At 43.9% G+C, this 25,118-nt stretch overlaps 2 protein-coding genes across 8 annotated transcripts in view; one reads left to right on the top strand and one right to left on the bottom strand.

Moving 5' to 3' along the window:
* The window catches only part of slf1 (SMC5/6 complex localization factor 1), a 37,175-nt gene extending 30,548 nt beyond the window's left edge, over nucleotides 1–6,627 (top strand). Inside the window, exon 18 of the mRNA XM_033618578.2 lies at nucleotides 5,605–6,627. Coding sequence (XP_033474469.1) covers nucleotides 5,605–6,101 — 497 coding nt within the window. The 3' untranslated portion in view covers nucleotides 6,102–6,627. The remainder of the gene's footprint in view (nucleotides 1–5,604) is intronic.
* Nucleotides 6,628–7,714: 1,087 nt separating this feature from the next.
* LOC117252108 (multiple C2 and transmembrane domain-containing protein 1) overlaps nucleotides 7,715–25,118 on the bottom strand; it is a 179,318-nt gene continuing 161,914 nt past the window's right edge. For 6 of the 7 annotated variants that reach the window (XM_033618797.2, XM_033618795.2, XM_033618796.2 and 3 more), the window contains 4 exons: nucleotides 23,887–23,996; nucleotides 22,977–23,086; nucleotides 22,621–22,718; nucleotides 7,715–10,985 (listed from right to left, as the gene is read on the bottom strand). In XM_033618797.2, the coding sequence (XP_033474688.1) occupies nucleotides 10,914–10,985; nucleotides 22,621–22,718; nucleotides 22,977–23,086; nucleotides 23,887–23,996 (390 nt within the window). In that variant the 3' untranslated portion in view covers nucleotides 7,715–10,913. The remainder of the gene's footprint in view (nucleotides 10,986–22,620; nucleotides 22,719–22,976; nucleotides 23,087–23,886; nucleotides 23,997–25,118) is intronic. The other variant, XR_013492037.1, reaches the window with a different exon arrangement.

Genomic DNA, 25,118 nt, shown 5'->3' on the forward strand with positions numbered 1-25,118 from the left:
TCCATGTGTACACACACACACACACACACACACACACACACACACACACACACACACACACACACGCATAAAGGATGGTGTAATTACCCTGTGCTCTCATGTAATCCCCCAGGTGCTGTATTTATCTCCACTGCAGCATATCTGACACCCAGCGCCAATACCTGGATTCACTTCAGTCGCCGTCCCTGCACCAAAGCCATTCCCCAGCCTCTAGTCTCATAACAGTGTGTGTGTATTACATTATAAACAGCACGTGATGCTATTTGTTTGTCTTCTGTTGGAAAAATATGTAATTTAGCACTGGCTATGACCGTTGATGTCTGTATTAAGTGCAGTTGAGCTGTGTGGAGGAGCATAAGAACGTGTTTTATTTCTCAGGATGGATTATAAGTGATTCTCTTGTCCAGAGGGTGAAACGTATTAGTATAGAAAGGGAGTAAAATAAATGTACAACCCTGGAAAAGCAAAAGGCACAGACTGATGCTTAATGGGAATAAAATGGAGAAAGTCAAGCAGGTAAATATGCAGATGTGACAAGCTGCAGACAGCACGCACCGACATGCACAGTTAGCTTTCAGGCAGACAGATCTACAATCAAACACGCAGCCGTACAGGCTTTCAGGCAAGCCGAGCCCAGGGCCGCGCTGGAGGGGCCCTCTCCTCCCCACACCAGTGTCATCCCTCTGGTTGGAGCCTGTCTGTCAGCCCAGTTTGACACGATGGCGTCAGGGAACTATGGGAAGCCGCGCTTCTCGAGCTTGCACTTCTTTCTCTTGTGCTGATGATGTGCATCTTGTGTATGAGCGATCAGAGCTGTGGTTGAGAGATGCCAGAGAGAGTGGAAGAGACAGTTGTAGGATGGATCGGAAAGTAAAAGCAAAGCCTGGGTGACTGGATCACTGTGCATTTAAAAAAACTAGTGCAACAACATTTCTACAGTTTGACAATCCATTGTAATTGGGAATGTAACTTGTAGTGTGAGTGCTTAATTACTTTGTCTGGTGCTTTGTCCTTCAATTATCTCTATTTAGTTTATTATTAAGTTAAATTCATTTTCATATCTTTGCTGGTGCAACAAGCTATTTTCCCATGAGAGGAGAACATACTGCAGTTTCATCTTATTGATGTATGGAATTTATGCATTTCAAGAGTGACTGACATAAAGTCATTTCAGATTTAATTCATGCACATACACTCGATATTATGCATGTGATCCATGCACATATTTGAGTATTTTACTTATGCCTTCCCTGCTGAATACTATTTTAGGGGCTTTCAGTGAGAGCTACCTGCAAATATATGAAGCTTTTAAGGGACACTACAGAAGCTCGGGATGGGTGAGGGGTAATAGTAGTCAATCATATTCATATACACTAACCAATCACCCAAACCCTTGCCGACTTTAGTAGGACTTTACGCGGCTGCGTTTGTGTGTGAGAGAAAGAGTGATAGATGAAGGGAAGAGAAGGTGGAAGGTGGACTATTGCAAGCAATGTTTTTGCAAGTTATTACTAACTGAGAATGCCACAGGTCTGGCCTCTTAGATGCGAAACAAGTGCTTCACTGAAGTTGGCAGCTGTGGAATACTGTCCGCAATTTGTCTCACCTGTTCCTTTTCCTTGAAGTGGGGGTCACTAAGTGTGCTGAGAACACTGGTGTCATTCGTATCGGACAGTTGTCACCTCCTTTCAATTTCCTCCATCATTTAAGTGGTGAAAAAAAAATCGAAGCACTTGGATAATGATCTAGGTGTCAAATACCATGACAGTGATTGATGCTTCAAAGTAGTTGGCCCTAATTTTACTTGAATTTGTCCCTTGTTCATTTGTGTATCTCTATATTCTATGGCAGTTTAAATGTTCCCGTACTGAGTAAGTAAGGAGAAGTAAATCTTGTCCTCCACTTTTCCTTTAAAAACACTCCACAGTGTGCTTGGGTTCATGACCCGGGCTTCAAGGCCCCTTGAAGAGCTCAGTCCAAGACTGGTCCTTTCAAAGGACGGAACAGAACATGATATATTGTAGGGAGAGCTCATCTGGAAAGGGACAAAGATGGATCCATTTTCCAGCAGACATGATGATGCATGTTCTTGTGTCTGCCTGTTTCCTATAGTAGTGGTTTGGAAAACAAAATCTTCATTCTGGTGGACCTGAATCTCTCTGCTATGTGTCACTCCATGGTTGGCTTCACAGCCACTCCCACTGCATGAGCGTAATAGCGAGGACAGCTTGTTATAGAAACCTGGTGATTATGACCTGCTGTGAACAACCTCACTCTCTCTCTCACACACACACACACACACACACACCACGTCGCTCCGTCTCTGTCTCCCTCCCCTCTGCCTTTCTCTCGTGGCCACTTTGATCAAATCTGTGCTCTTACGTCCTTGACTGCTGCCCCCAATGCCTGACCCCTGCATTTGAAATTTCCCCGCTTATGTAAAAGTTTATGTAGATTAATGCCACAATTTATGCAGATTGAGTTTTTGCCACTCAGGCTTGAAGCACTAAAAGGTAGATGAGCGCTGACCTTCCGCGCTAACAGCTACGTGAGCTCTCACCGATTATCTCATAACTGCTGCACACAGTGTTAGTTCAGTGGCAGACAGAGAGATGGAGAGCAATTTCAGAATTCATATTGTTCCATTTGTAACTTTTTTTTTTTCTTTTTTCAGGTGTCATTTAAAAAAAGGGCTGTCTTTTTGTCAAAATGGCATTTGGGAGGCTTAGTAAGTGTCGTTTATGTCACAGTTCACCACACACACACATGATTGTCCCTTCTTTAAAACATAATTCTGCAGCCCCACAATGTCTGTCACACACAAACAACTGGCAGCAGTGGTATCAAGCAGCCGTCTGTGTGTGTCACGCCCGAGCCTCCACAGAGCCGTAAACTCGCAAGTGGCAGCAGCATTGCCGAGGTTGAACAGTCAAGTGCCATCAAGAGCAGTTTGCCATAGAAATGGGTCTATCTCAAAGCAAACAAAGGGCTCACACTTGACTCGACCCGCTCTGTGTAGGCTAAGTGCGCACGGGCTGTCTGACACTGGAAAATAGCTTTCAGTCTGAACAGACAAAGCAGAAGAGTGGAGAGAGTAGACAGTAAATGTCACTGTTATAACTTTCCTGGTTTTGTAGGAGAGGGAAAAAGTGTTACATTCAACTATGACTGTCTTGTTTGGTTTGAATGCAGTGCAGCTTTGAAGGGGTGCAGTCAAGGTTATTGGAGAGGCTTTGAATGTATGGGTATTTGTATTGTATGATTTTTAACACTGATGTGCCTCATTTCCCTTTTTCACTTAAATTATAATAGAGAACTTCATTGAAAGTGTAGGATGAGACGCAGTATTTGTAGCGCAGTAACAAATGATTTTTCATTAATGCAACTTTAGTGTTATAAATCATGCTCAAAAATCTCCTTTTCACATCTCTTTAAGGATCTTTTAGCAGGGCAATTTTCTGATGTCACAGTCGAGGTCTGTTGCGAGTTTGTCAACCCCCCAGTTGCTCTCTGCGTTAGTGTTTCTGATGATAGCGATGAGCTCGCTATCCGCCAACAGGAAAGCGGAGCCTCCATCAGGTCACCAACCGCCTTTTACACAAACACAAAGTGACCCGCCAGTCACACAGTTAAGACAAAGTGTCAGCTGAAGTTAGTGCTGAAGTGAGCTAAAAGCTCTGGCTGGCACTGAGGCCCAGTGGGAAAACAGCTGTTCACTTTAACTCCTCACTTCACTGAGAGTGTGAGTTTTTAGTGTGTGCACACTGTATAGCACATGCATTTTGTATGCACTATTTATATCTGTTGCTGCGTCCTGTCATTGACCCATGCAATGTCTCTTCCGCCTTATTTGATAATAATGCTGCAGCCTACAGTGGCTCAGCTGTATGCCATGATGTTATCGCTGTCGCCTCAGCCAGCTGTTTACATTGACATATTAACCTCCTGCTCTCTGACATTTTGAAATCAAACATTTACAGGTCTGATGCGTAAGATTTAGGGGGATTTAGTGGCATCCAGTTGTGGGGATTGCAGATTGCAACCAGCTGAAACTTCTCCCAGTTAGAGTTCCTTCAGCATTCCAGTTTTTTTTACTAGTAGCCAAATTACCCATATAGGTGTCCTCCTCTCTGAAACAAACCGACAGTGTTATTAAAACCAGTAGAAACAATGAATAAAGCAGATTCAAATCAGTGTTCTCTGACATTGTCTGGCATGTCAGAGATGGGCCATTAGCCTAGCACCTGCTACTGTAAATGTGTTTTCACCTTTTTTCCTCTGATAACTTAAGATCCAGACATTTAGGGTTTTTTTTACTGGGAGCCGAATCATCCTCAGAGGTCATTTTCTGTCCAAAACAAATGGACCTGGTAAATTAAACCAGTAAAAACACAGAATAAAGCTGTTTCATGTACAAGATCAGTGTTTTCTTACAGCAGAGTGGCTGCTAACTACTGTACAGTGGCCAACACGAAAACACATGGCTCTATCTAAAGCCACTGTTGGGTTTGTCGGTACTGGGCTACTGTAGAACATGACAGTGAACAAGGTGATCTCTGTAGACAAGGACTCGCTCCCTGTGTGGATATAAATGGCTCTTTCTAATGTAATTTAAACAAAACATTTCTTATTTTCAGGCAATTATACACTAAAGAAAACATACATTATATTTTATTCCATCTCTGTCAATGTACCCCCCTAAATCCTACACACTGGACCTTTAAAATCAAATACTACCATATCGCAGCTTCCCAAAATTACATCTAGAATCTAATTTTAAGTCACATTTAAAGTTCATTTGTAGTTTTTTTCCCTAAGAAGTACTTTCAGGTGATGCCATTCGGCACATCCTTCATTGCTTTTGATCTGGGAGACCTCTTAAAGGTGAGCTTTAGTGAAGGAAGAATACTTGGGGGGGTTCAAAGAGTATTCATGTTTAACTAGTGTTTGCGTTTAGATTTTCTGTTTTGTCATGGTGTGTGTGTGAAGGCTGTCGCATGCATGTATTTGTGTCGAGCACTCAACAACTGAATACATGATGTGCTCTCGTCCTTGTGCTCTCATGTGGAGAGTTGTCTTACTTCAATCGGGGCATTGCGAAGATCCTCTTAAAAACACTTTCTGTCATTGTACAATTTTTTTTTTTTTTGTAAAGATTATTTTTATGGGCTTTTTGCCTTTATTGACAGGACAGAGTGAAATGGGGAGACAGAGAGAGAGTGGGGACTGACATACAGCAAAGGGCCGCGAGCCGGATTCGAACCCGTGGCTGCTGCAGTGAGGTGATGCCTCTGTACATGGGGTGCCAGCACTATCCACTACGCTACCGACGCCCCATGTCATTGTACAATGTTGAAAAAGTGTTTGGTGCTATTAGAACAAACTTGAGTTTTAGTTTTGGTTTGTAGCATGGTTAAAAAAAAAAACTTCCTGGTTAAAAGTATCAAAACTATTTAAAGGCAAATAGTTGCAGTCATGCTTGTTGCAGGTTGTTTCCTCCTGCTGCAGCATTGCACGTCATTGTGGAAGTAGCATGTAGTGGCCTTAAGTTCTGAGTTAGTAAAGGTTGTGTGATCTGATCCTGTATACCTCTGCCCCCTCCAGGCTCAGTTCTCCTGCAGCAGACTAATGGAAACGGGCAGACTGCGCTAGATCTGGTCTCTGCAACAAGTCAGAGGGAGGAGCTCCTCCACAGTGCGCACGTCGGAGACTCAGCCCTGAGAAATGACTCGACTGAGGTCTTGAACCTGCCCCTCCTGGAGGTCGGATCCACTTTGCTGGCCCACCTCATTTTCTCCTACCAGCAAGAAAGGGGCCTGCCCAGCCACAAGCAGCCCAGCGACAAGTCCCACAGCCTGGGCCACACGCTGGTCAGGGCCCTCGAGACACATTCCCACCAAAAAGTGATTTTGGGCTGGACAGACCAGCGGGCAGTGAGGCTGGTGGAGGACACAGAGACACTGCTGGAGCTCGGCCGAGGGAGTTACCTAGGGCAGGTGTCTCGGACAGTGAAACTGTGCACAGGGGAGAATACACTGTTCCTACTAAAGATACTGGAGGATCTTAAGTGTCGGGGGGAAGCGCTCCTGGCTGACCTGTGACATGGGATCAATAGACAACACACCGGAAAAGCTTGAAACTTGAATGTGCAACCTGTGATTGACATGCTCACAAAAGGGTATCTTACTCAGTTATATACAATAGTTTATTATTGGCAGTTTATGACAGTTTAAAATGTCTACACAGGCAGCAAACACCTTCTGGCCTTCTGTGTATGTACGCCTGCAAAATAATGAGCCTTCTCCCGTCTTTCCATTCAGGTAAATTGGGTAAGCTTGTGTTTTTGAAGTTTTATGTTCATTTCTATAGAGAAACAGTTCTATACTTTGATTATAAATATGACATGGTTTGGATTTATTTCACCAACTTGTTTTATATTCCTCAAATGTAAATATTTTCCTGAAAAATATGTATTTATTTTGAAGTTGCATGTTTTTATGGCAACACACTTTTCTGTATAGACTGTGTCTACCTCAAGTTCTAGTTTTCTACTGCCACTTTGTTTGAATATAAAAGTTTGTTTCACATAAACTGTTATTTATAACAAAATAAATGAAAATAACGTCATGCCGTGGTGTTCAGACATTTTGATAACATTTAATCAGCAGAGTACTCAAATATGTACACAAATACCAAGTGTATTACCGCACAGAAGGAAGCGTGCATCTACTGCTAGCTCAAGCTATAACTCAACTGAGGAGGATGCCATTAGTGTTTCCATCTTGCACTGTTACAAGCATGAGCCTCTTGTCCATGAGTAGATGCACACTTCCTGCTGCGTATTGATACAGTTGGCAGGTGTAGTTCAGTAGAAAGAAAATACTTCTACATGAAACTGCTCACAACAAGATCTGTGGATTATTTTGAGAAATGGAAGGAGGAAAGAGACATTGCTGTCAAGTTTTTTGGGCACCTTGAGCACCACAAGCAGAGCGCCATCTAGTTACATTATATTAAAAAGGAGGCAGACATCTCTACAGTCGGTATCTCCAACACACAGCGACTCACATCGGAACAACCGAAACTGATAAAAAGCACCACAGGTAAGAGGAAAAATATGTAGTTTTGATTTGTGGGTGAACTGTCCCTTTAATATGTGTATCTTTAGTTGATTTAAAGCTTAAGCTGAAGAAGAAGCTGCCAAAAACCCAACACAATGACTAAGCCTGATGAAAAGTCTATCAGTAATGTATTGCCAACACTCAACAACTCTCACCAAAACAATCTAAACTGATAAAAAGTATTACAGGTAAGAGGAAAAATATGTATTTTTAATTTTGTGGTGAACTGTCCTTTTAAGGATGAATCATTCTCTAACACATGAAGTGGCTTCATGTGGGGGCCAGAGTGAAAGAATAGAACCAGTTCCGGCCAAAGTCAAATTGGTCTGAGATCCTTGGGGTGCTGATGTTCACTTTGGGTCTCAGCCACACAGACAGCAGTGATGAATGAACCACTTCCTGAAGGTGCTCAGCCCTGCTTGTTGGAGTGGGTCGAGTCGACGATAGAGCAACAGAAGTAAGGAGAGAGGGATCTGAACCTGAAATGTGTAAGTATTCGGTATCTCAGACTGAGATGAATAGCCGTCTATTCCCTTTGCTGCTTCCAGTCTTGGTGCTGAAGTGGAAAACAAATTTCGCAATAATCCAGACACTTTGAAGATGATAAAAAATATTTAATCTTGTGTTTGTTTTCTTTTCTTTTCTTTCAAAATAAGCAACATACATCAGATGCATTTCAGTTCTCAAACCGGAAATATACATCATATTTTCTCTCACCCCCTCCTGACCAACCCATGTCTCAGCTCTCTATTCCTTTTCCAAAATGTCATTGGTCAGAACTGGGCACATGAAGATGATGTCACAGGCAGGCAACGTTGCAGGCGGAAAAAAGACAGATCTTATAAAATGATGCAGGCATACACCTACTTTACAACATCATCACCAGACCATCAACAGGCATACTGTATAAAATACAAACATAAATTAAGTAGTTAGCTATGTACAGTATTATTTAAAAAATAAATAGTCTCATTGCAACTTGGTGCAAATAAAAGTGCTTTTTTTCCCTTTACAGCTGTCTGTCTGATACATTCCTTTATATAATTTATTTTCTCTACATCATACAAAATAAAAACACTTTGGTTTGCTTGCAAACAGAGCCAAAACCCAATAATAAATAACAAAATAATGGTATTTGGATGCAATACCACACAATAGTCACCACAATTTGCTGTAAAATAACTACATACAGTAGTAGACACATATATATCAGGTATTCAAACAGTCCCTTCAGGCATTATAAAAAGCCATCCTTCACGAGCCACAGAGTGTGTTTGTTGAGGAGGCTATAATCAGTCTGCGACGCTGCTCTTAGGGGACAGTCTGTTATTGTCTTTCAAGTGGATTCCTCAAAACAACAAAACAAAATCAATGGCCCTCTGGAGTGACAGATCCAAGCCTGTTGATATTTAAGCATGGAGATGGATGGGTGAAGACGGAGGGGGGTACAGACGATGGCAAGCAGACAGGCAGGGCAGAGAGGATGACAAAATGGCAGAGGAGAGCTGTAGTTGTGGTGGGGAGGAGGTGTAGAATGATAAAGACAGACAGAGAGACGGACACACAGACAAAGAGGGGAAAGGGAACAAAAAAATGGAGAAGGGGGGGGGGGGGGGGGGGGGGGTGGAGGAAGGGATCAGTAGGATGAGAGGAGACCTCCTCAAATGTAGCCTGAGCTGTGATCTTTCAACAGATGCTCAGCAAGAAGCCCAGGAGACCGTCCCTTCAGACAGGGTCGCAACCCCGCTCACTGACGAATGAGGGAACCGCAGAGAGAGCAAACGCAGAGAAGCATGATGGGAAGAGGGATCTGAAATAGCATAAAACACACACACACACATACACACATCCCTCCATCCCTGACATCTCAGGCCAAAGTCCCCTCAGAGCCTTGCCTTGTCACACAGTGACTTGCTGCTCATCTAGCTGACGGCCCTCTACACCAGCAAACTCCACACCAAATAACAGCTGGCACTTGTGCTGCACCACACACACACACGCACACTTTTGCATGCTGACACACACATCGACTGAATCTAACGCATCAGTCTACAGCTGGAGGGGAGATACAATTGTAACACACACCGACGCTGAGAAAAGCAACGTGTCTTTGATTGCATAAACGTGTATACGCAAACACTCTTACATGCACAGTTCACATACACAAGCCTCTGTCTCTGAAAAGACAGATCAAAGTTGAGCTGTGGGCACAGGAGGTGGGGCAGATGGAGAGGGCAGCCAGCCTGGGGCACAGCATCACAGAGAGCATGTTTGTGTGAGTGTGTGTGTGTGTGCCTGAGAGGGAGTAGAATGTGCCTGCTCAAATGGGATGTTATGCTTTCATCTGTGAGCAAGTAGGTACAGTATGTGTACGCGAGATCTCTTAAAGAAGCAGTGTATTCACGTGAGAGGACGGTTTTCTTTCTTTCTTTTTTGATTTTTTTATTTTGGTGTCTGCATGCATGCTTGTGTGTGTGAGTGTGCGGATGCTGTCTTGTGTGGCCGCCGAGGCAAACGCACGGGGAGATGAGAGGAAAGGAGACCAGCCTTTCAAACAAGATTAGGGGCTGTGGCTGCCTAAAGGCCTGCCTGCCTGGCGACACTCTGCATAGACTGGGTGACATCTATATTAACACCAAGACGGCAGAAGGCCCAGTCTGCTGCTCCTGACAGACGGAGAAGGAGTCTCACTGATTGACTGACAGTGGACTTTGACATGTTTTTAAGGGGTTAAACGAGGCTACAGCTAAATTATCTGGACATTTAGAAGTGAGCAGGTTTGCCGCCAACTCTAGTGTTGTTCTTTTTTTCCCTCTGGGTATTTTTTTTTAATGACGATTATGTAATCGCAATCTATTTTAAGAGGAACAGACTCACTGTACTTTAAACTAATACCACTGCCCACTGTGGTTTGATTGTTTTTTTATGTTCTGGATTAATATCTTTTTTTTAAAAAAAAAAGCAAATTTGGCCATTGTATTAAAGCACAGATAGCACCACAAGCCCTCAGCCTGTTGGTCCAGGTTTGTGTTTGTGTAGAAGGACATAGTATCTGGAGGCTACTACCATAATTGCTAATCAACTTGGCTGGCTGAGTTAAGTGGAAACAATCCAAATTACTGCCAGGGAACATAACATCATTACCACATCCAAGAGAAGAACAAAACAAAAGATACTTCAGTACAAAAACAATTAGAAAATATGAACATATTACCAAAATCATTTAATAACTACAATTTGAGCTAAAAAAAAACAATAACCTTAAAAGTCTATTGCAGTGTGATAATGCAGAATGATAGTATAAGGCTTGTATTCTCATAAATACGGACACACTGAAAATGTCTTTATGGGACGGTGTGTGTATAAATGCTGAAACTCGTTTTACTCATTGTGTGACACTTGTGGCAAGCAGATGGACAGAGTCCTCGGAGCTGTCAGAGTGATGGAGAGAAGAAAAGGAGGAGAGCGGCTCATACGGCAGAAAAAGGTCATTCCATCCATCCTTCCCACTCGCATTTAAAATCAATCAAAAGCATAATGGTAATAAGAATATTTCTTGTACTTGTCCTTTTTTTTAATACAAAAATTACACCTCAGGAAACTGTACTGTACGTCATGAGCAATTAAAGACAGAAAAAACGGTTTAAGAGAAGAAAAAAGGAAATTAAAAAAAAAGGAAGGATAACTGAGGCGAGCAGGTCCAGAGCCGTCTTCCTCTGCTCCTCAGTGTCCAGTAATAGAGCACGAGAAGAAAAATGGAGAAGAGAAGAGTTGGTGGGCGGACACAGTCATCTACCCGGGGTTGTTTTTCTTCCTTTTATTTGGACTGGGATTGGGATCCAGTTTCAGCTCTCGGTACTGCACCTGTTAAAACACACAGAAACACACACACACAGGCATGCATGCGCACACACACACGCACGCACGCACACACACACACCACCCGGTCAGGTGGAAAGAGCAAAGGATGCTTGAATAGCACAGAAACCCTCCAGAGGCTCTCTGAGTCCAGCTGTGTGGAACAGTGGCCGCAGGGAAGGGATTACACACTGATTACAACACACACATACACACACACGTACACACAGAGATGCACATGAAGACACTCACATGCACACATCTACACACACACACACACACACACACACACACATACAAACACAATCCATGTACACTGTTCAAAGCTCCAAATACACTCATGCTCGCACACAGACGCACACAAATATACACGTACACACATACTTCCACAGATGTGGGACAGTGGCCTAAGGGAAGGGATCACACAAACAAACAGAGAACAGGGCAAGGCCTCATGGGAAAGCTTGGAGAGACAACAGAGTCATCTCAGCATGGCAAGATGGTGGGGAGAGAAAGGGCAGAGAGATGGGAAGGAGACAGAAGACAGAGAGAACGCACTGTAACTAGGGCTGGGCAATTTATCAATATCGTGATATGATATATATCATATATAGTACAGGCCAAAAGTTTGGACACACCTTCTCATTCAATGCGTTTTCTTTATTTTCATGACTATTTACATTGTAGATTCTCACTGAAGGCATCAAAACTATGAATGAACACATGTGGAGTTATGTACTTAACAAAAAAAGATGAAATAACTGAAAACATGTTTTATATTCTAGTTTCTTCAAAATAGCCACCCTTTGCTCTGATTACTGCTTTGCACACTCTTGGCATTCTCTCCATGAGCTTCAAGAGGTAGTCACCTGAAATGGTTTTCCAACAGTCTTGAAGGAGTTCCCAGAGGTGTTTAGCACTTGTTGGCCCCTTTGCCTTCACTCTGCGGTCCAGCTCACCCCAAACCATCTCGATTGGGTTCAGGTCCGGTGACTGTGGAGGCCAGGTCATCTGCCGCAGCACTCCATCACTCTCCTTCTTGGTCAAATAGCCCTTACACAGCCTGGAGGTGTGTTTGGGGTCATTGTCCTGTTGAAAAATAAATGATCGTCCAACTAAACGCAAACCGGATGGGATGGCATGTCGCTGCAGGATGCTGTGGTAGCCATGCTGGTTCAGTGTGCCTTCAATTTTGAATAAATCCCCAACAGTGTCACCAGCAAAACACCCCCACACCATCACACCTCCTCCTCCATGCTTCACAGTGGGAACCAGGCATGTGGAATCCATCCGTTCACCTTTTCTGCGTCTCACAAAGACACGGTGGTTGGAACCAAAGATCTCAAATTTGGACTCATCAGACCAAAGCACAGATTTCCACCGGTCTAATGTCCATTCCTTGTGTTTCTTGGCCCAAACAAATCTCTTCTGCTTGTTGCCTCTCCTTAGCAGTGGTTTCCTAGCAGCTATTTGACCATGAAGGCCTGATTGGCGCAGTCTCCTCTTAACAGTTGTTCTAGAGATGGGTCTGCTGCTAGAACTCTGTGTGGCATTCATCTGGTCTCTGATCTGAGCTGCTGTTAACTTGCGATTTCTGAGGCTGGTGACTCGGATGAACTTATCCTCAGAAGCAGAGGTGACTCTTGGTCTTCCTTTCCTGGGTCGGTCCTCATGTGTGCCAGTTTCGTTGTAGCGCTTGATGGTTTTTGCGACTCCACTTGGGGATACATTTAAAGTTTTTGCAATTTTCCGGACTGACTGACCTTCATTTCTTAAAGTAATGATGGCCACTCGTTTTTCTTTAGTTAGCTGATTGGTTCTTGTCATAATATGAATTTTAACAGTTGTCCAATAGGGCTGTCGGCTGTGTATTAACCTGACTTCTGCACAACACAACTGATGGTCCCAACCCCATTGATAAAGCAAGAAATTCCACTAATTAACCCTGATAAGGCACACCTGTGAAGTGGAAACCATTTCAGGTGACTACCTCTTGAAGCTCATGGAGAGAATGCCAAGAGTGTGCAAAGCAGTAATCAGAGCAAAGGGTGGCTATTTTGAAGAAACTAGAATATAAAACATGTTTTCAGTTATTTCACCTTTTTTTGTTAAGTACATAACTCCACATGTGTTCATTCATAGTTTTGATGCCTTCAGTGAGAATCTACAATGTAAATAGTCATGAAAATAAAGAAAACGCATTGAATGAGAAGGTGTGTCCAAACTTTTGGCCTGTACTGTATATCATCTTAGAATTCAGATATCGTTATATTCTAAGTGTCGTCTGTTCCTGGTTTTAAAGGCTGCATTACACTAAGGTGATGTAATTTTCTAAACTTACCTTAAGGTAAAATGTTAATGGTATTTTTGGGCAATTGGGTCAGAAATCTACCTGCCCAAAGTCAATTTTTATCTCCCCCTATACAAACTGTTTTACTTATTAGTGGTTATCAAATGGCAACAAAGACTAAAGTTGTCAGGGAAAAACAACCTCTTTTATCCGCCTTGCTCTCGGGGTGCAAACTGTGCAACACATAGTTGGAGTTTAACCTACATCCTCTGATGCCAATCAACTAAGCTTCTGTTTACAGGATAACAGAAATGCTCTCTTGCACTTCAGCTCATAAACTTTGTCTTTACGAGAAGGAAGCAAGATGGCTCTCTCCTTAGCTACTTGAGTCGCTAGAATTGCTAGCCCAATGTGGCATTTTCCTTGCCCCAGGCGTCGAGCAACCCTTATTGCAGAGCCATGTACCTGAATGTTCTAGCTGCTGTATTAATTTCCTTTACCCACTTAGTCATTATATCCACATTACTTACTAAAAATACTGCTGTGTAAATATTTTGTGAAAGCACCAATAGTCAACCCTATAATACTGTTGCAATATCAATCAGTCAAGTATCAAGTATCAACTTATTACTGATCATGTGTAGCTGGTATATGTCAGGGCCTTCATATGGCTAAACATGTAACTAGGGACAAAAGTATTGACTCTCAATTCATGTGCGGTTTAATAAAGAGCCTATTATAAAAGTAAGACAGACTGACCTCTCTGATAAAAATCCAAATGTTCATTAGAAAATGTATACTGTCTGAAGGCCAGAGAGAAAACAAGAACACTAGAGATTTTCACTGTGTTTGCATCATTCATAGTACAAAATCCCAGAAAAAACAGCAACGTGCGATCTCTTCTACCCCTCTCTCTCTCTCTCTCTCTCTCTCTCAACTCAGGCTGGCTCAACTGCAGCATCAGAGAGCAGTCTGTCTATCTATGTGGAGCGTTCCTTCTTCTTTTTAACAATAAATAAAAACTATAGAAGACTTGACCTGATGGGGCTCATGTCTCCTTGCACACAGGTGGAGCACCTGTCAGCCATTAGGAGCAGAACAGCATCAACTTTAACTACTTTGGATGATTTAATCTGATTCAGCTACAGACAGAAAAAGGAACAGAGCAACGTCCTGAATTTCCAGTTTCCTTAAAAACACTGTTCAGATATTTATGGCAGAAGGAAACATGCTGACACTGACATGGTTTGATCACAAAGTGTGACACAAGGTATTTGATGGATATTTTAGTTCAAAGCATCACAGTGTGCATATTTTTTAACACCCTGAATAACAAGGAAACCCACCATCAATGATGCCATGCTCTACCTGTTGAGCTATACAGCTTTTTAAAAAGCAGAATTTGACTTTCTATAAAGCCTTATGTTCATGTTAGTTGTTCTCTTATGCATGTTGTGACAGTCATGTAAGTATAAGCAGATTTGCTACATGTCTACACTCTTTGACCCTACCCCAGGCTTAACTTAAACAGTTAGACTTTTTGGGAAATACACTTTTTTGCTTTCATGCAGAGATTTGGATGAGAAGAATAATACCGCTCTAGGTGTCATAGGTGTCAACGAGATATGAAGTGAGAGCCAACAGCTGGTTAGCTCAGTATAAGGACTGACAACAGTTGGCCTTGCAGTGCCCACACATTACAAAATCCACCTAATGTAAAAACAGCAAGTTCTGGTTATGTAAGGGTTATGCTCTGGACCATTTCATGATCAGAAGCAGTGACCATCTGGAGTCTTGTTGACCTGCTGTCACCATACCAAAAAGAAATAATCAAGCATTTAGCTCCCATTGATTTTTGTTTCCCAAAACTATCCCTTTAATCCTGTAATTTAATATTATGTAATTCATGTAATGTATTGGTTAAATTAATAGCCAAGACATTAAATATCTCATGATTACTTTTGTATCATTATTAACAATTTAGTGGCACATGACAATCACTTCAGTAAATGCCCTGTAATGTTGGGCCGATAACTGACAGTCATCAACCACTGAGCCCGACGTCATGATTTAAAAATCCACATCAACAGCGGGTGGGTTTGCAATGGCGCTAATGGCATTCATTGCCTGCTTAAAAAGTAACAATTCAGATTTATCAGCAATTGAAGGTGCAACTGAAGGTGGAGAACTGAAGTACCAACATTTAGCGCCTTAGAACTGATGAATATTTATTACAAGAAGTGTCACTCAGAGAGTTCAAAAAATGAAGAATGGGTTTATTGTAATTATTATAAAAGTTCCTTGCACCTGATTTACTGAAGGAAAATCAGGTTATTCAATCACACTATTTACCACTCAGTCGTGTTGTTATGGAGGTGCAAATATAAACTATAAAAATTATAAAAGAAAGTATGTACAATTATATTACCTTTAGCCCGTTAGAGCCCCCCCCCACCCCACCCCTCAATACACACACAAACACACACACAAAACCATATCAACCTCCATTGCAATGTTTCGTAATGGGCATCCTCATGTGCAATTCGGTAGACATTGCCCAACCCTAATGATCTGCTTTATCACTGAGGGAGTGTCACCTATTTCTCCCACAGGGAACTGATTCCCACTTCATGTGATGCTTTGCAAAGACGGTGAGCAGAGCTTAGAAAGAGGCTGCTCTTAAGTGATGGACACTCAGACGCAACAGCATCACAGTGGCTGAGCGTCAACAACCAGAGACTGTCACTCTGGCAGTCTCTCACTTTCAGATGTGTGTGCACGCACACACAAATACAGTCGCTAGCCTAGACAGATTCAAGACACTGACAAGCACTAGCCACTGAATCAGAATACTAATGGAAAAAAAAACACAACTTAACAGTCACAGCACCAAAGAGCCAGTATCGTCTGTGGGATCCTTCCTAGGCTGATGTACTGTAGGCTACTCTGCCTGTCTGACTGACTGACACCCTCTCTGATTCTCCAGGCAGACAACAAACTGACGTCAATATGGTTTCTCTGTTCTGTCTCATGGTGGGTCTGTCTGCTGTGGACGGCAACAGCAGCGTCTCTCAGCACTGGCTGGGAACGAGCCTTTATCATCCATCTTCTACTGGTTCCCACTGTCGCTTCAATGACGCCTTCCAGTATCCTCTGCCTGCAATAAATCTGAGATGCAAAGAGACGCGTGTGTGTGTCTCACCAATGAAGACACATGCATACACATATCAGCAAAGAGAGCACACACACCTGCGTCTCCCACATCACGCAGACACACAACACCCTGCTACTCCTGTATCATTAAATTCTCATACAAATCCACACACAGGTACACACACACACATACAGTGGGGTATTTCTGCTCCTCTGTCTCACAGTGGTGGTCACCAATGTCTCGTTAAGGTGCTTACAGAGTGGTTAGGCCAGCATGTGTTGCTCTCTACGCCTCACTAGGCAGCCAGACTGCACTGATACAGATCTGGATACTCCTCACTGTCCACAAGGCAAACTAACATCCTACTAAACAGCTGTACAAATAAAAGTGGTTAGTTGAATACAGCGAGAGGGAAAGAGAGACTATGAGGTAGCCTGAAAGGCGACGAGGGAATAATCCAGGTGGAGAAAACAAGGGAGAAAAGGAATGATGGGAAACGAAATAGAGACGGGACAGAAATAGATGGAAAGATGTAGGGAGGCAGGGCAGAGAGCGGGACAAACCAACAAAGGAAACAGGAGAGAAAACAATGAGAGTGAAGAAGAGACTGGGTGAGACAGAGGGAGATCTGTGGACACTCGGGTGATGACAGATACTGTTCTCATGTGGGTGTGGATCCTTTTATAGCCCTGCCAACTAAAGCAGACAACGGAGAAAAACCCAGGGGACAGAGAGGGGTTTATATGGCCCCATCTGTGTGTGTCTGTGTGAATGCAGTGGCAGTTTGGTTAGAGGACCATGACAGTCCTGGCAGAGTGCCAACATTGACTACAATCAATGACATCGGTGCATTCATGGTGATTTGATTTTTTTTTGTGAATTTGCTTGCAGTTATTTGATATTAACAGAGATTATGTCCATGTTACTACACTACATACAGATGTGCTGTTTAAGGTCGCCTCACGTCACCTGTGTCTCGGCCAAAAAGTTGCGCTTGAACACACTGCAAAGACTACAGCCAACGGCCAACTAGCACAATGTTCTGCGCCTGTGAGAGAGGATGTAACTCTCCATACCAGTAGGAGGCAGTACTCTGTACTCAACAGGGAAAGTGGATGACCGACATGACCAATTCAAGATGCTAGTTAGCAAGTCAACGGGTTAACAGCATAACAGAGCAAAGTATATTACATTTGCTCGCTTTTCTTAAATCTGCTTCTTTTTCGTGCACTGAACACAGTTGAACTGCCAATCAGAGTGATTTCACTCACCAACGGGCTTTGTCAGCTCCAACATGGATTCAATGGACTGGATTGCCCGAAAAACAGCCGTCAACGGCTGACCCAGAATTACTAGTGCCAACGTGTGGGAAACACCACAAAAACTAAGGCGACAGACCCTCGCCAATGACCCAACATTGACTGATGGTTGACCACCGGCTTGGTGTGTCAGGGCCAGTACCTTTCACTCATGAGTGAATTAAATCATTCATCTATTCATTTAGGGCGGCATAGTGATGCAGTGGTTAGCATTGTTGCCTCACAGCAAGAGGGTTCTTATTTAAAACCTGGGGTGGGGGGTTCAGTCCTGGGTGTGGAGGTGTCCTTCTGTGCGGAGTTTGCATGTTCTCCCTGTGTTTGCGTGGGTACTCCGGTTTCCTCCCACAGTCCAAAGACATGCAGGCTAGGTAATTGGTGTGAATGTAAGCGTGAATGGTTGTCTGTCTCTATGTGCCAGTCATGTGATGGTCTGGTAACCTGTCCAGGGTGTACCCTGCATCTTGCCCAGTGTCAGCTGGGATAGGCTCCATCCCCCCCACGACCCCCTGATAGGGTAAGCGGTTATGGAAAATGTATGAACTATTCATTTATCAAAATGTTTCTCCATATGCAACTCATTCTCACTCATCGTTTGCTGCAAGCTACCATGGATCCAAAAGTAGGACAGGTACTGAGCGGGATCACTGGCTGTTAGTGGTCCCATTACACGGCCAAACGCCTACAACAGCAAAAAAGGAACACGGCAATTTAATTCTGAGCGCTGACATTCCTGTCCAAACAAAACTATTTGTGAGTGCAGAAAAAACAAAGAAAAGTTTGCATGTCAGTAGAAAGTAGGGTTTTGTTTCTCATGAAGAGTAGCGAAGGGGATCGACAAAAACAAAGGGTGCAGGGAAAAAAGACAACAACAAAAAAAAAAACAAAACAATATCTCAATCAAACAGGAGTTTTCTCTGTGAAAAGCTGCCAGCCAAGAGAAATGGGGCTCATGCGTCACAGGTTCAATTCCACCTTACAGGTGACAGGCCTGCCTGATGCTATACCCTTGGCTCCCCCGCTCACCTCACCTAATAACACACACACAAAAGCACACACAGGCACCAAACCCATGCAGACAACAAGAGCTAGTTAAAGTCAAAAAGAGAAGAAAAGGCAGAGTAGACGAGGAGAAAGTGGGACGTTAGCAAAATAAAAGAAACCGGAATTGGGTGAAAGTAAAAAAGTGTGGTAATGCGGCGAACACATAAGCAATTTGGTAGAGCGAGTGGGGAGCTTAAAGCGAACATCGACAGGAGAGGCAGTGGGTAAAGACCCAGCGCTGCTCAAAGGCTGCTCCACCCTCGCTCCTCTCCTCTCCTCTCCTCTCCTCTCCCAAATGTTGACAGTACAAGTGCAAAACAGGCTTTGAAGTGTGCTCTGCTGAAGGGGCGCCGTGTACCGTGCTTCGTTTAACGGTGTTACCCACAAAGCATCCCGGGACCTGCTCCTCTCTTTCTCTCTCACTGTCTCTCATTCTCTCTCTCCCTCTCACATTGAACCTTTGACTGTGTTTTGATGATGCCAGTGTGGGCAGACAGACAAGGCGAAACCAAGGTGGGTGACAGTGAGTGAAAAAAAAGGAAAATAGGCGAGTAAATAAAGTCAAGGAAGGCTAGGGAGCAACATTTTAATGATACTATGTTATTCTGTTTTCCAGTCCTCTCCAGAGCACAAAACTCAGCGGGTTTCATCTCATGTGACGCCTAATGGAGCATAAGGGTTATTAAATGTTTCCAGGGAAACACTATTGTGTATAGTTCACACATCTGCAGATCGGAGGATTCAGCACTCTCGTCTATTGCGGGGAAAGAAAAGGCATGTCAAGGTGACATAAATCAGTGAACAAAAAAAATTACAAAGTAAGAAAAGTTTCGCCTATTAACTGCTGTGGCACGACACATACTCAATAGTGACTAATTGGCCACTCGCAGTAAAATGTTTAAATTTGTCACAAAAGTGGGAAAGGACAAAGCGGAGGAGAGAGAGACCTCTGGTAGATGTAAGTGATGGCATCTGGCAACGTTTCAACCTTTAACTACCCTGCCTTTGACCCCCGTATGTCCGATGAGGTTTCATCCCCAACATAAATGTTGTCTAAAAATATTAACCCGACTCCCCACTGCTCATTAGGCGCTAAATTGGAATTCATGCTTATTTTTGTACTGGGGGTTTGATCCAGCTCCTTTACACCGATCATAAAGGGCCACTTGGCATGCTAATTGCCTTGGCCGTGCTTACGCACTCCCTAGCTCACATGGCTAATGGTGTCGTAAAACATACTAGTGCACTGACACCTCCCAAACGCCAGGTAGGGAATACTTAGCACTATAAAGGTGCTCGGTTTGGCCTCGTTTAAGAGGACATGAAGGATTCCCTGATAATGACCATAACGATAGCGTACGCCGGTAAAAGATCCAAACCAGATACGAGAAAGTGTTACTCAGAGAGGGACAGTGACTCTTTCATGTACACATGCTCTACATACCATGCCAGCCTTTACAATTGCTGCTCACAGAGGGACATAATGATTTAAGTAAACTGTTCAGGTGGTAAAAGGTAACTCTGCCTGTTGCAGCTCCTGTGCACCACTGGGGATTTGGTTTTTAAAGGGTGTTTGACAGAGCTGTTAGGGGCCCGGCGTCATTGATTTAAAGAGCTACGTTTGGATTGTTGTTTCGGCTAAATGCAAAGTTTCTTTTATGTACTTTCATGTATGCTTTTAAGATAAATGAAAGATGACAAAACTATCAGAACAGTTACTGTGGTGCAGCACAGCAACACATGTTATGATGGACTGCGGCCCAGTGTGGATGCCCTTTGTATATAAAGTCATTAGAACCTCATCAGTTCTTGCTGCACTGAAGCACCTCCAAATGATGCGGAACACTGCACTGAAACACCCCCAACCCACCTCACATACACTACTGCTGGGAGAGCATGTGTGTGTGTGTGATTATGTATGTGTGTTAGGTCACACCAGGGCCCTGAAATAGCACTTCATTAGTCATCCACGGTATCAGGCATAGTGGGCCCCTGCACCAATGCCAGCGGGTGCTATGGACACGTGCCCATGAGGGGACGCTCCATTTGGACCCCAGCACCTCTCTGCATCATCCGAGAGCCTAAAGGGCTTAATCCCCACGGACGGTTTTGACCCAGTGAGGCAGGGGCAGGCAATGAGGTGAACCCACCACCGGAGGCAGCTGCGGGATGCACCGCAGAGCAGAACGTCCTGGTCTGTTTTTAGTCAATGACCGCTGAGCCGGGTGTCTTCACAAAAAATTAACCTTTGGATTCAGTGAGAATGTGATCAGCACAGTTCTTCACCAGCTGAACAGTGACTCTAAATTTCATTGGCCTTATTGATACAAACAAGACTACCCCACCCTAAATAATCAAACTAATCCTCTCCAATGATCAATCAACCCTGCTTGTTCTTTCTGTCCTAATCCCACCTCCTGTTTCTCTATTTCCATCCTCACCTTTCCTCCCCTGAAATCTATTCTTACCCCTCTCCGTTGGTCTTTCACCCTCATTACCTGGTAAGCCTCCAAACTGTCAGTGAAACCTGGCAACAATTACCATTCCAACAGCTGCAGCAATAACCGTTACAGTAGCACTTACAGTATTACTTATACAGTAGGCACAACTCCAGCAGCACGGGAACCAGACCAGAGCAGCATGTCTGCCCCCACCTTCCCTAGCCAGCAGGCCCTCATTAGGGGCCTTGTAAAGGCCTTATACCTGCCGGGCCTGGGCCCCTTCACCGCTCTGCTCCTCCAGGCTCCAGGTGTGTAAGGTGGCTGCACTTCACCAGAGGGGACAGCTTGATCTCATTTAAGCCGTTGGCTACCTGCCTTGTGCCTACTGCTTAAGCAGACCCCAGTAAACTATGACACTGTAAAACTGCACGAGGGCCGAAAGGGGGAGAACACGGGGGGTTGGCTGGGGTGTGTAGGAGAGCAAGGATTATGACCCTGTAAAGATGAAAGAAGTTGCGGGCAACAAGCGATCAAAGAGGAAGTGTGTCAGCGCTGATGTGGCAGGGGATTGGTCGTATCAGAGGCCCTGGGTCGTTGAGCCTCAGCCTGCATGTGTGTTTATGTGTGCGTCCATGTGCGTGTGCATTGAACTTAGCACAGCAGGGCTTAACGGCCACAGCGGACACCATCGGTGCTGGATAACACAACGACTTTCACAAGCTGCCGCTTAATTGCAGTTTAAACTGCACTCCGTCCTGAGCAGCACAGCACGTTACTCTTAACATACACACACACACACACACACACACACACACACACACACACACACACACATGCACACCTATATTTACCTAACGAAGCATCTACAGTCTTTAGCCACAAAGTTAATCTGATCTCACGGTTAATGTAGAAGCAAAACCGCATGGGGCTGGTTAACTGTTGGTTTACACTCTGTTCCAATTACTAGCAGAGCTGGGAAACAACAGCTAACTGTAATTGTGTGTGAGTGCATGTGTATGGAGTCAATCAACCTAGTTATATGCTGGGCACTAAACTCACTTAACCTCGTTATCTTATTACACAGCTCCAGTTATGTACGTGGAAATTGAATTAGACTAGGAAGCTATTAATAGAAAAACACAGGAACGACTTTGAAACAATTAGATTAGACGTCTGTGTGGCTAAAACAATGGATGGTGAGTTCACCACACATGAAAAGTACAACAGAGAGGCGCCAACGGCTGAGAGGATGAAAAAAGAAAAGCAAAAGGATGGAGTTAGAGACAGAGGAGATAATAAAAGGAGCCCTAACCCTTGCCGTTGTCTGGAACTGACAGATGTGTTGTCAAAAAGATATAAAAGATGAGACAGAGATGAAAGTGGAAAGTTCACCCACCACTTGTACATCTGAGGGCACTCTGGACAGGAAGTCTAGCAGCTCGTTGTTATCAATGGTGTAAGGGTCTCGCAGTTTCTTGGTGAATTTATTCACACCTGTAGAGAGAGACAAACGGTGAGGGCAGGTTGGGAAGAGGTGGGAAAAAGAAGTGGACATCAGCACATACTGTATGTCATAGAAGCTGTTAAAGCCTCTATGACTGTTGTATTCGTTTTGTGTAAGTGCATTAGACAAAAAGCAGCATGGGACATAGAAACACCATTGCTCTGTATTGAACTATACCTTTCAAAGTGAATTACTTACACTTACAGTACATGTACATAGACATTACACATTCCTTGACATTAGCTCACCCCAGGCTAGCACAATGTATCGTAGAGGGATGAAGTAAATGATGATGGTGGCCACTCCGAAAGCCACAATGGCCAGCCAGCTTAAGAAAGGCACAGTCCAGTTAAATGTGCTGAAATGAGAGAAGAAAAAAAGGGGACTGTAAAAATCAGGAGACATGGCAAAGTTCAGTCCAGCCAAACACGCAGAGAAAGAGTAAAGAGTGGAGTCAGGGAGGGCATTTTAATTCTTTCCAACCCAAACAAGCTGATCTGGATGTCACTGCACTATAAATTCATCACACTCACTGGAACTGTGTGGAGGGAAATAACTTCACCCCTAAGTCTTATAGGTCAGCATTGCAGGGTGAAAATGGGCTACAACTCAATACAATTCACACTATCTAATCAGTAAAATGCTTTCAACTTTACAAAAACACGGGTCACAAATGTGTCAGCTTGATTTGAAATGTTTTTGCTCGTAACCAAAGAAGGAACCTGTAGCCTGACTCCTTTTTTTACTGCAGCTTTTAATCAAAACTAAATTCCCTGCCTTCCCTTTGCTTTGAATGTTTCAATGCAAAAGTGAAGGCGCCCGTGTATGCAGGAGTGTGCAGTGACTAAATGGTTTTGTGTGTGTGTGTGCATGTGCAGTGATGTGTTTAATCTAGTATGTACATGATTCAGTTAAGAGGTCATGCAGGGTTAAGTGAGATGTGATGGACATAAAGACAGACAGCCTGTGTGTTTGTCTCTCAGGGCCGGGTGTCACGCTGGCAGTGTTTCCTGAGAGCAGCACTGAGTTATACCCAGTGAGGCTGGCAAGGGGAAGCGGGGCAACCTGGCATTGCGGAAGAAAAAAAAAAAAAAGCCACTGGGACGTGCGGAGCAGAGCGGAGCGGGCCCGCTGCCGAGGAGCGGGCTTACGACTCACTTCTTTATCCTCTCGCCATAGGAGGCCACTTCATCCAGTGCATTCTGCACACTGATGCACACGTCCTGAATGGCATAAAGCTTGTTCATGAAGCCCTTTCTCTCCGAGTCCTGCAAGAGGACAGATAGAGATGTAGGCGAGCGAGAAAGAAAGCGAGGGTGAGGGAATAAGAGATGGAGGGAGACAGTGAAGAGAGAAAGAGGAGAGAGAATGAGGAGAGAGAAGACAGAGGCTGGGCACAGGCATCTTTGTGAAAACAATACATTTTAAATAGCGTCAAAGATTTGGGATGGGGAGCCAAATCACCGGATATCCTGCATGAACTGACGGAGTGCTTTCATTCCAGGCAGTAATAGAGATATAAAGTCGGCAGAACAAATCAAAATGCTCACACAGGAAAATTTGAATATGTGAATAGAGAGGCAGAATTAAACTGAAAGCCGAATGGTTACATCAATCTTTGGTGGCTCTTTCTCTCCCTCTCTCTCTGCTGCTGCCAAGACAGCTAGGAAGACCGGGCAGAGCCCTCTTTTGTTCTGCTGGCTGGCACACTGTGATGATGTCACCAGCCGTGACATCATTATCATCCTCATTAAACGTCGTCACCCACCATGAAGAGCTCTTCCTTTTCAACTTTTGATGGTTGAGAACTTGAGAATTCTGTGTAGAGTGGAGGGGGGGAACCACAAACTAGACAGGCAATCTAAAATCTACATCCCCCCTCCCCTTACCGAAACAAAGTGAAGAATCGAAGAAGTCATGCAACAGTCAACGAGCTGCCTGCTGACTGACTGACAGGCAGGGACAGGATGGATCTGGACAGAATGAGGTGACAGAGAGTGATCGAGAGCCGTTGGCTGAGTGAGGACATCAACACGCAGACTGGATGTGATTGGTGGGCATGCTTGGGAGACAAACGGGGGGCATAACAAGAAGAAGAGGAAGATTATCTTTTAGCAGAAGAACATTACAAGAGTGTCCAGTGGTACTACCACAGCTGATCAGTATACTATATGACAAGTAGTAGACTTTCATTTTAAGATCATCCAGTTCCAGTATGTTACCAAACCAGCGTGTAGACAGCTTTAAAAAATCTTTCTTGCTGATACAGTGACAATATTTTTGTCTCTTAGGGAAGGGGGCATTGCTGGTATTCTCTCAGTGGATGATTTGATGTGTTCTTTTCCCCAGTTGTTGAGAATATGTTAAAACAGTGGTGTTTAGGATTTAGA

This window comes from Epinephelus lanceolatus, chromosome 9 (assembly GCF_041903045.1).
Source record: "Epinephelus lanceolatus isolate andai-2023 chromosome 9, ASM4190304v1, whole genome shotgun sequence".
Taxonomy (NCBI): Eukaryota; Metazoa; Chordata; class Actinopteri; order Perciformes; family Serranidae; genus Epinephelus; species Epinephelus lanceolatus.